The sequence below is a fragment of the Babylonia areolata genome, chromosome 2 (genome assembly GCF_041734735.1).
Source record: "Babylonia areolata isolate BAREFJ2019XMU chromosome 2, ASM4173473v1, whole genome shotgun sequence".
Classification (NCBI taxonomy): Eukaryota; Metazoa; Mollusca; class Gastropoda; order Neogastropoda; family Buccinidae; genus Babylonia; species Babylonia areolata.
Window position 1 is genome coordinate 51,912,174 of NC_134877.1, and position 12,043 is coordinate 51,924,216.

Sequence of the window (12,043 nt, forward strand, 5' to 3'; positions counted from 1 at the left end):
AATGAACACTTCTGTTTTATCAACTTTCTGTTTATTTACATCATGGCGTCTGCAATTCTCTGATTGCAGTCGAACAGTCTACTTTTCATCAAATTGAACCAAAAACTGCTTTGCTGTGGTTTTTTTGTGTTATTTTATTCATAGAATGGCTTCTCAAAAGCGGAAAGGTGATGATATGCACAATATTTCAGTAAAAAGGTCCAAAGGATCAAAACCGAAAGTCGATTGCTCCACAAAGTCCGGAACACAATTTTTTGAAGGCTTTGTGTTCTACATTTTACCAGCCGGAATTCAGAAGGCTCGTCTACAGCTGTTCAGATCACACCTGCAAAACCATGGAGGATGTCTGAAAGATTCAGTTACGAACGAAGTCACCCATATTATTGTAGACGATGAAATGTCATCAGAGAGAATGTGCAGAATAATGAAAGTTGACACTCCTCCGACTGACAGAGTTATTTTGAAAACTGCATGGCTGAGTGCCTGTTTGCGACAAAAAGCAGTTGCAACCGCAGAAGATTTTCTTCTTCCCATCTCAGTTTCCTGTAAAAGGAAAGGGTCAGACAATGATGACACTACCAGCTCAACAGCTTGGAACAAAAATCAAACAAGAACTAAAGAAATTGAAAAAGAAGACACACCACCAAGGCCGGAACAACAGTTTCCCAAAGTTGGTGTCATGTGGAATGCTTTCAAGTCAAAATCCAAAGGAGAAGAGTCAGAAGAAACAGACAGCGACTATGTTCCGAGTGACGACGAAGCATCAGATGACCGTGTGGTTTCCACCAATGGACCCTCGACCAGCTCTGCAGACACGACACCAAGCACATCACCAGAGAAAAGATCAGTGCCTGTAAGTTGTTATACATTTGTTTTTGCAGAAATGAATAGTAGTTTACTGTACATTTTCTTGTTGTTTGTCAGGGCTCCAGTAACACATTAGAATCCTGAATGATCCTGATGCCTAATCATGTTAAAATTTAATTTTAAGACAGTCCCATTGTGGAAGTGAACCCATGGTCATGTACTGCATTTGTTCAGTTTTTGTCAATATAGCAGAAGCTGTTTAAAATCTTCTCTGGCCAGGTGCCCAGAAATAAGGTTATACTGCATCTTGGACCACAACACAGTTACTGAATTAGTCTTTTGAAGCAGTTCTGAAAGGTGTCCAGAAGCTGATTTAATGATATTTAGCTGAATGTGTTGTGTGTGGTTTTACTTTTCTCATCAGAGTGCTTATCACACACATATTATCTCTAGATTGAGAGTAAGATCAGTGAAAATTCTGACAATGATAGTTCACTTTTTGTCAATGTTCAAACCATATTGATATTACCTCTAGACTGAGAATGAGAGTAATTAAGATCAGTGAAAATTCTGACAGTGATAGTTCACTTTTTGTCAGTGTTCAAACCCTCCTCATCCAACTTGTTTAAAGTTGACCATTGCATAATGGCAGTTTTTTTTCTGGTTATTTCCTGGTTCAAATATCTGTGTGTGTGTATGTGTGTGTGTGTGTGTGTGGGTGTGTGTGTGTGTGTGTGTGTGTCTGTCTCTCTCTCTGTCTCTGCCTGTCTGTCTGTCTGTCTGTCTCTCTCCATATTCAGAATATTTGTTTCTCTGTGTTCATTATGTCTGCCTCAGTTGCACTGATGCATCATATATCCCATGTGTAAATATACATGTGTGCTAATTAATTGCGGTTGTATCATTATCAGGTGGGAAAATGGATTTGTGCTCAGTCATCCAAGGCTCCAAAAAGAAACTTGAATGAGCACATCACTGCCAAACTGGAGGTAATACATGCGCATGTGTACACATGTACATGCTGAACACACACACACACACACACACACACACACACACACACAATGTGTACATACACATGTGCATGCGTGCGCGCACGCTCACACACACACACACACACACACACACACACACACACACACATTTCCCCCATATTTAGATATGAATTGTTCAATACAACTGAAGTATGAATAAACTGATATGCTGTGAATTTGAGAAGTAGTGCAGTTTCAGATAGAATAGGTTGTCACAGAATTTATTATTTCATGTGAAGAATGTTGCTGTTCAATTACTTCTGTACATTTGTATTCTTTCTTTAGTTGTTCAAGTTATGAGCTGAAGTAACTAATCTGGAATGCACAACTGTACTCTGTGTATATTGATTTTCACAGATGATGTTCATCAATATGGAAATACTCAAAGTCAGAGTCAAAGACACAAAATTGAAAAATACGAAAGCTATGAAATTATGTATGCATATAATATTTTTTGTGTTGACATAAAATAGATTATTTGAAGGCAAATATAATCAGTAAAGGTCAGAATGATACTTATTTCTTTTTCGAAAAACAACAGTGAACAAAGCAGAAAGTTTAAAAGAAACAGACTGTTTAAAAACAAAAGATAAATTTTGACTTCTGACTTGAAGATGTATATTATTTTGACTATTTGAGATCCATAATTTCAAACATGACACCAACAGTGAACGCAGCCATACTGATAGAGACAGACATTTTCACACTGAAATGATATTTACTCTATTCATAATGTACTCTTTCAGGAGATGGTGAAGACATATGAGAGTACCAATGACAAGTGGCGAGCATTTGGGTACCAGAAAGCCATTGCTGCTTTGAGAAGATACCCCAAACAGATCACTAGTTGGGAGGTTGGTTGTTTGGAATGCACATATGGTTGTCATTTTGTGTCAATGTTTAATTTACTCACATGCAGTTGGAGCAAAGAAATTGAATGTTTTTTTGTTTTTTTTGTTTTTTGTTGTCGTTTTTTTTTGGTGTGTTATGTTTGTGTGTGTGTTTGTGTATGTGTGTTTTTATCCATTGATTTTACATTCTGAACATCTTATCTTTGCATCAAAAGAAAACAACAGATTGTTGGACAGATCCTATTTGCTTTTATGAGGAATAGTGTTAAATATGTTAACAGATAAATAACTGAATAAATGAACCAAAAACAAAACTGTAAAAGAATATATGGTTAAGGAAAGAAAAAGAATACAACATTCATGAACAAAAGAAAAAGCACTGATATTGATAATTTAGTTAACCCCTTAACTGCTGCTGATGAGTGTGCTCAACAATAAAGGGCTATCATCTCATCAAGGTAATAAAACAGAGCCTACAGGTCAGTAACCATTCTGTATTTGGACCTCTTCCTTTTGGGATTGTATTTCCTTTGTTCAACGAAATCAATGACGCTGTTGATAAGAGCACAGAAAGCAGTGACTACACTTCAAACTCCTGCCACACTGACCTCATTTCACCAAGGACTGACTTCGTTTCACCAAGAACTGACCTAATTTCACCAAGAACTGACCTCATCTCACCAAGGACTGACCTCATTTCACCAATGTTCAGCTTTCAGGAAGTTAACTGAACGTTCTGTTGATTCAATCCTTGCAGGAGGCGCGGTCTCTTCAAGGTGTGGGAAGCAAGCTGGCGGACAAGATCTGGGAGATTGCACAGAGCGGTGAGCTGCGCAAGTTGAACGAGTTCCAGTCCAGCGAGCAGGTCCGTGTGCTCAAACTGTTCACCGACGTGTGGGGGGCAGGCCCCACCACAGCCAACGCCTGGTACCAGCAGGTTTGTATGTGGCTCTTTTCTTGGAGGTCATGTTGAGCCTGTTGCCCCTTCATTTAGATGGTCCTCCTTAGCCTTTTACGGTCATCGGGGTGGAGGAGTGACTTCACATTCACTATGTCAAGGGCTCAACAGAAGAAGGTGGGGCGCAATCCTCTTCTTCCATGCTTTTATCCTGTCCTGACCGATGTCTTACACGAGTTCTTACTTCAGTGGAGTGAGGAAAATATGAGTAAAGTGCCTTTCCCAAGAACACAACATCATGCTGAAATGTAGTGTTGAACCCTGATGACTGGTGAATACTGGATCGAAAATCCAACACCTAACTGATTCTTATACAGCTCCTACACACCTACACAAAGACCAGCTTTGTGTTACGTGTGCATGTCAGTCACTAATTGGTGTTGCAATCAGTCATGTCACAGTGTGTGATCGGAAGTGATTTTTAAATATTTTCTTATTTTACTTGGATTTCATGTATCTTAATGTTAATGTTCTAATCTTATTGGCGTGACATATGTTATGTGCATGCATACGTTGTTTGTGTGTGTGTGAGTGTGTGTGTGTGCGTGTGTGTGTGTGTGTGTGTGTGTGTGTGTGCATTTTACTTATATATACGATTTATTCCCTTGATGTTTTTATTTATGTATTGTTGTACAATACCTTATGGTCTTAACGTGTGTGTGTGTGTGTGTGTGTGTGTGTGTGTGTGTGTGCATGTGTGTGTGTGTGGGTGTGTGTGCGTGCGTGCGCGCATGTCATTTTTAGTAATCTTATACCCTTTTTTTGTTGTTGGATGTTTTCATTTGTTAATATTGTTTTGCAATACCCTATTGTCTTAACATGAGTATGTGTGTGTGGGGAGTGGGGGGGTTAGTATATCGTCAGCTATTGGGAATTCTTATTTGACTAGTTTTAATCTCTTCTTTAATGAGTATATTGACTGTACATAGAATAGTCTAAAGATGTCAGTTTTATTTCCTAGTATTGATTTTTATTTTTAGACTGGACATTTCTACAATTTTTTTTCATTCATAAGTCCTGTAAATCTTTATAGGAAAAAACAAAATGATGTTTTTTGAATATTGCTAGCTGTCCAACTTTCACTTCATAATTTACAGTGACAGAGATTGAAAGTAATTTAACTTTTGTGAACATCACTCTTGATTTTTTGCTTCTTGATTTATAATAACAGAGATTGAGAGTGAAGTATCTTGTTTGAACATCGCTTTCAAACCTTTTCTTCATGATTTACAATGACAGGCATTGACAGTGATTAATATCTTTTGTGATTATAGCTCTCAAACTTCTGCTTCTTGGTTTACACTGACAGACACTGAGAATGAAAGTATCTTGTGTGAACATCACTCTCAAACTGTTACCTTTTAACAGTTTACACTAAAGAAAATGTTTGTTTCAGGAGGAAGGTGACAGAATGGTTTAGATGTCCATCTGCCAATACAGAGTCCATGAGGGTCTGGCTTTGAATCATGCTGTCACCATTTCTCTCAAGTTTACCTGGAAAAATCAAACTGAGCATCTAGTAATTCAGATGAAACGATAAACTGAAGTCCTGTGTGCAGTACGCACTTGGCACACTGAAAAAGAAACCATAGCAATAAGAGTGTTGTCCACTGGCAAATTCTGTAGAAGAAATCCACTTTGAAAGTTACACAGATGTGTACGCATGCTCTCAAGGCCTGATGAAAGTGCGTTGAGGTATGCTCCTGGTCAGGTATCTGCCTAGCAGATGTGGTGTGGCATGTATGATTTGTACAAAGGCAGAGAGGCCTCCTTCAGAAACTGAATCTGAAACTGACAATGTTTGTGGTACTGTTTTTCAGGGTTTCCGGACACTTGACGACCTGAAAACTAAAGCCAACCTGACCCACCAACAGAAAGTGGGAGTTCGCCTGTATGACGATCTGTTGGATCGCATGCCTAGGGAAGAGGCAGCCGAGATTGAAAGAGTTGTGAGTGGTTGATATTTTGTTTGTTTGTACTGCACTGTATTGTATTACTTTTTTTTACCACAACAGATATTTCTGTGTAAAAGTTCCGAGTAGAGAGTGTCACCACAGTGCAGCACCAACTGCTTTTGCCCCCTTCTCTCACCACCAGATCTTTTAATTTATCTATATACAACTGTTATTACTATCCTTTAATTTGTATTTTATATAAAAACAGCCTTTCACATTTCAGCATATACCAGTGACAATGACAACAATGACAGCAATAATAATAAACCTTTCCAAGTTGATTTTTCTTTTCAAGGCAGAGTGGCAAGGAAGCTAACCAGTAAAAGATAACCAGAGAAGATTGCTGAGTAGTCTACCTTCTTTTAGTTTCGGTTGCTGTTCATCTCTACATCTCTCAAGGATTTTCTTCTTAACCCTTTCAGTGCTTTGTCTATTTCATGCACAGTGACAACTATTTGCCAAAGGATGTTTTGGTCACGGAGGGTAATAATTCCTTTTGAAAATTGTAGCATCCACACCACTGAAAGAAAGTAATTGAATGATTTTTAGATTGAAAAATTCTTTACAGTGATGTGGGCGGAAATTTCTGTCCTGGGGCACTTTTTTGCATGCTGGAAGGGAATGGAAATTTCCACTCTGGAGCATTCATCTTCAAGGGGTCAAAACACATATTCCAAAAATAGCATGTCACTGTTTTTGTGGCAAAAAGAGGTAGGAAGTTTCGTTTACTAGGAATGTGATGGATTTGTTTGAAATGAAGTAAAAACCAACCGACACATACAGTGTGTTTGTGGAAAGTCTTCTGAAATACATGCTAGTTCTCGGTTGTAAAATGATATTTGGGTCCTTGGTAACATGTTTATCTGATTTTTTTTATATATATTCTATTACCCTTGCAGCTGGAGTATGGCTGCCTTTAAAACCATACGTAAAAGTCCACTTGTTCATACGGAATTGCAGCTCATCAGTCTAGAAGAAGAATATACCATCATTCTGACATATTGTCAAAAAAAAAAAAAAAAAAAAAAAAAGCAGTGGATTTTAAATTCCAATCACCTTCATTTTCTTTCCTAATTAGCTCAAGAAAATGTCAGTTTTTCATTTCCTCCACAGGTGAAAATTACAGCTTTTCTTTTCCTCCACTGGTGAAAATTACAGCTTTTCTCTTCCTCCACAGATGAAAATGATCCCTTTTCTTTACCTCCACAGGTGAAAATGACACCTTTTGTTTTCTTCCACCGGTAAAAATTACAGTTTTTCTTTTCCTCCACAGGTGAAAATGATCCCTTTTCTTTTCCTCCATAGTTGAAAATGATCCCTTTTCTTTTCCTCTATGGCTGAAAATGATCCCTTTTCTTTTCCACGACCGGTGAAAATGATGCCATTTCTTTACCTCCACAGGTGAAAATGATCCCTTTTCTTTACCGCCACAGGTAAAAATGACACCTTTTCTTTACCTGCACAGGTGAAAATGACACCTTTTCTTTACCTCCACAGGTGAAAATGACACTTTTTCATTACCTCAGTAGGTGAAAATGGCACTTTTTCTTTTGCTCCACAGGTGAAAATGACACCTTTTCTTTACCTCCATGGGTGAAAATGATCCCTTTTCTTTACCTCCACAGGTGAAAATGACAGTGAAAATGACACCTTTTCTTTACCTCCACGGGTGAAAATGACGGTGAAAATGACACCTTTTCTTTACCTCCACGGGTGAAAATGACGGTGAAAATGACACCTTTTCTTTACTTCCACAGGTGAAAATGATCCCTTTTCTTACCTCCGGAAGTGAAAATGACACCTTTTCTTTACCGCCACAGGTGAAAATGACAGTGAAAATGACACCTTTTCTTTACCTCCATGGGTGAAAATGATGGTGAAAATGATCCCTTTTCTTTACCTCCATGGGTGAAAGTGACACCTTTTCTTTACCTCCACAGGTGAAAATGATCCCTTTTCTTTTCCTCCACAGCTGAAAATGATCCCTTTTCTTTACCCCCACAAGTGAAAATGATCCCCTTTCTTTACTTCCACAGGTGAAAATGACACTTTTTTTTTTATTTATTACCTCCATAGGTGACACCTTTTCTTTACTTCCACAGGTGAAAATGATCCCTTTTCTTACCTCCGGAAGTGAAAATGACACCTTTTCTTTACCGCCACAGGTGATAATCACACCTTTTCTTTACCTCCACGGTTGAAAATGACACCTTTTCTTTTATTCCACAGGTGAGAGAGGCGGCGGAGTGGATCCAGCCAGGAATCATCGCTCAAGCATGCGGGTCATACCGGAGGGGGAAGAAGGACTGTGGGGACGTGGACGTTCTGCTCACGCACCCTGATGGCCGCTCAGAGAAAGGCCTGTTTGGGAAGCTCATACAACACCTGAAAGATACAGGTATTAAGCAAAGCGTTCTGTGAGGAAGTTATGGAATCATGTCGATTACGTTAATCCTGTTGATAGTTTCTTTTGAAAGCATGAAAACACAGAAACATAGGTGGGACTGCAGGTCTCTGGACAAACATATAAAAGTGTGGAAGTACCTTGGTGGTAGATAAAACGAAACCTGGGTGGAGTAATAGACTGTCATGATGTTTTTTGTTATGGGGGCTTCATCATGTGTGGAATGTGGCAAAGGGAATTTTTTTTTTCCACCCTCGCAAAGAAGGTTCTTTTCAATCAATTCAGCACAATTCACATTCAACACACAATGAACCAGCTACATGTGACAGTCAATGAACTCAGGGCCACTGATGTTGGTATTAGATAATGACTGCTGTTAACATCATCAATGGAGGATTTGCCATTACATAGGGAAAGTTAGACTGGCAGAGTGGAGCAGAGTTAGCCACACTGATTTGAGATTCATCATATTGGGTATTGTTAATTTTGATATTGGGTTATTAAAAACACAGAAGGAAACGTCTGTGAAAAATAAAGTATTATCTTTAACCCCATAACAGCTCATTAGATATGCTCATAAGTGAAGAGCTGTCGCCTCAGTGGGACATGACTTTACAGGTCAATTGTAAGTCACCATTATCTGGACTATCTTGGGATGGCATGACATTATTTTAAAAGTATGATCAGTGACACGATTGCTGAAAGATGACTGCACTTCAAACGCCTACCATATGATCTCATTTCACCAAGGGTAATGGAGTTAAAAGTGTAAAAACATAGTCACCCATGCTGAGTGAAGATTCACTGTGTGTACTTGATTTTGATGTTGTTATAACCGTAGGAAAAGAAAATGACTGTGAAAAATAAAGTATTACCATGATTAAACTTTGTTTTCCTTGATTCTTTGAATTCAGTCAGTCACAGAGAACTTATGTAGTGGATCATTTTTTTGTATGGAGGCTTCTTACAGGTTCTGTTAAGCAGCCATTCAATGTTAGATTAATTTACGTTGTACGAACCATACAGGTTTTCTCGCTGATTCTGCAGGAAATCTGTAGAAAAAATCCACTTTGTCAAGAAAAGAAATACACTTGCTGACACAAAAAAATATCAATATATGGATGGGGCTGCACTGTGGTAACACACTCTCCCAGGAAGAGCAGCCCCAATTTCACCTAGACAATCTGTTGTGACAATACAATACAATACAATACAATACTATGCTATGCCATGTCATGACCTACCCTATCCTACTCTACCCTGTCCTACTATACAATGCAATGCAATGCAATACAATGCAGTACAATACACCATCTGTAACAATAAATAAGATTAAAGTGCTGAGGCAAAGAAATCCACTTCTTGTCATTAGGAGGTCAAACATATAGAGGAACAACAGTATGCACATTGTTGTTGGTTTTCTTCTTTTCCGATCAGTGTAAAAGTTATATATTATCACTCAGTAAATAGTGCAAGTGCAGTTATAAAGAAATTTGAGTCAGTTACTTTAACTGAACGATGACCATGATTACCAGCAATGGTATATCTGTTAATCGTCATCTTTTATTTTATTTATTTAATTTTTTTTTGTCAGGATTTTTGACGGATGACTTGGTGTCTGTGGAAGATGACGGCAACCAGAAAAAATACCTTGGAGTCTGCAAGCTTCCAGGAGAGGACAGAAAAGTAGGGACAACATACGCTGTGTGCATGCATGCATGCATGTGTAATGTTTGGTTTCACTTCTCTCCACTCTATGTGGTATTAGTTATAGTTATCATTACCATGCATGTGCATTCAGTTAATAGTTATTTACCTTATGATCGGGTTAAGACAGAGATAGTTGATTAGCAGGTAATAAGATACATGGAGTTTTATTTTTACTGAAAGTAAAGGCGCTAAGTGAACTAACCACCACCAGTAACCACATCAAGTGATGGTAGGGTACGCACCATGAACCTCATAGGCTTGTGAGGTGAAAGTCCAACATTCTGAATGCTTGGCTGCAGCACCCATCATATTTCATGCAATTATACACATGTAGAGGAAATAAAACAGCTTACACTCGCTGTGACAGCTTAATTGTTTGTCCTTAGGGAAGAGCAGTATGAATTTTATAAGGGAAATCTAATGTGACAGATCCAGTCTGATCCTTTTTTTTCATTCCATTTATACGAATGCAAGGTGAAAAAAAAATCCAAGTGTGTGTGTGTGTGTGTGTGTGTGTGTGTGTGTGTGTGTGTGTGTGTACAGTAGCATAACTGAGGTGCCTTGGCGGAATTGGCTAGGTGTTGGACTTCTGATGCAGTTTTCACCAGTGATCAGGTTTCAGCATGGTGTTGTGTCCTTTGGAAAGGCACTTAACTCACTCCACCCATCCACCCATGTATGAATGGGTACCTGGGGAAGTTGAAATAGTGGAATGAGAGGTTTAGGCCTTCCTTTGCTGAGCCCTGGACACAGAGGATTCATGAATTCACTGCTGTGATGGGTGTAAAAGGCTTTGGGATCTGAAACCTTTTTTCAACCTAACATTAGCCTTTACTTGGATCTACAAACAGATCCTGCCTACCATTAGTTTTGATCAGATCATATGAATCAACATGATAAATAAATCTGTCAGTACACACATGCATAAATATTATGATACACATATGAACTTGCTGGAAATTGACAATATTAACAAATTTTATAAAATTGTCCAACACAATACAAGAATTTCATATCAGTATGTTTTAATTCTGCTGTGGTTCCATGCAGCATCGCCGACTGGACATCATCGTTGTGCCCTATGAGGAATACGCTTGTGCCTTGGTCTACTTCACCGGGTCTGCCCATTTCAACAGATCCCTGCGCCACCTATGCAAGAAAATGGGCATGTCCCTTAATGAGCATGCACTGAGAAAAGGTGTTGTGAGAAAGGTAAATTGTCTGTATGATATCCGTATTTGATGTACATTTCTTCTGCATATTGAACCATATTTTCAGAAACAAATCAAGACAACTTTTGTTGAAATGGTGTTGGTCTGAGCCATGCATATTCAACTAACCATACTAAAGTCTCTTTATATATCTGTCAGATCTTGATTCAGTATCATTTCCTCCATACTGTCCATTGACATTGGGCTGGTGACACGTTTGTGTTTAAAACAGTCCATGTTTGCGTCCCGTACAAGGTTCCAGTCTTCACCAATGATCATATTCAGAAGACGAACATTGCTGATGTCTTGCTCTATCTTAAAAAAAAAAAAAAAAAAATCTGGATCCACAATTATTGCCACTTTTTTGTGTGGCTGGCACTGTCTGCAAAACAGATAATATTCTTATTGCAGTACTTTTTTGTCACAACAGATTTCTCTGTGAAATTCAGGCTGCCCTCCTTGGGGAGAGTGTGTCCCCCTCATCAAGCCATGCAAAGTACTGTGTTAAATAAGCACCTGGAAAATAATTCACGTCACTCTGGCATCGGTAAATGCAGTAAGGTTTCACTGAGAAGGGAGACATGCAAGCTGACTGGCCATTGTGTGTGTTGTTCCACAGGGTCAAGAGAAGATCTACGAGGGCACCATCGTTCCCACGCCCACAGAAGAGTCTGTCCTGGCGGCTCTGGGTGTTCCCTTCAGACCACCAGAGGAGAGAGATCATTAGATGTGTTATGTGTGGGTGGGTGGGTGGTTGGGGTGGAGTGATGTGTGCGTGTGTGTGTTTGTATGTGTGCGAATGCGTGTATGTGTGTGTGTAGGATGTGTGTTTTGTTAGTGTGTATGTGTGTGTATGTATTTGTGCAACCATATAAAAAAGTGTGTGTGCACGTATGCATTCTTTGAAATTCAGGAAGAAGTAGTAAGTTAGTGTTGTCTATATTTATTAAACATATTAGTATGCTACTTTTTATCTGTTACAATGAAATTGTGATAATTTTTAGTCCCATAAAATTGTGATAATTTTAAGTCCCTCGTAAACAGAAGGAGGCAGGGTTTAGCTTGAAATATTTTTAACCATAGTGACAGCTCTTGTTTGTGTCAGCAACAACA

The 12,043-nt window shown here is 38.8% G+C and overlaps 1 protein-coding gene across 1 annotated transcript in view; it reads left to right on the forward strand.

The window, feature by feature from the left end:
- Nucleotides 1-22: 22 nt before the first annotated feature.
- LOC143274855 (DNA polymerase lambda-like) overlaps nucleotides 23-12,043 on the forward strand; it is a 13,349-nt gene continuing 1,328 nt past the window's right edge. The window contains exons 1-9 of the mRNA XM_076578817.1: nucleotides 23-853; nucleotides 1,719-1,796; nucleotides 2,588-2,695; nucleotides 3,450-3,629; nucleotides 5,471-5,599; nucleotides 7,835-8,003; nucleotides 9,604-9,695; nucleotides 10,770-10,931; nucleotides 11,550-12,043. The exon at nucleotides 11,550-12,043 is cut by the window's right edge and continues 1,328 nt beyond it. Of these exons, the coding sequence (XP_076434932.1) occupies nucleotides 146-853; nucleotides 1,719-1,796; nucleotides 2,588-2,695; nucleotides 3,450-3,629; nucleotides 5,471-5,599; nucleotides 7,835-8,003; nucleotides 9,604-9,695; nucleotides 10,770-10,931; nucleotides 11,550-11,657 (1,734 nt within the window). The 5' untranslated portion in view covers nucleotides 23-145 and the 3' untranslated portion in view covers nucleotides 11,658-12,043. The remainder of the gene's footprint in view (nucleotides 854-1,718; nucleotides 1,797-2,587; nucleotides 2,696-3,449; nucleotides 3,630-5,470; nucleotides 5,600-7,834; nucleotides 8,004-9,603; nucleotides 9,696-10,769; nucleotides 10,932-11,549) is intronic.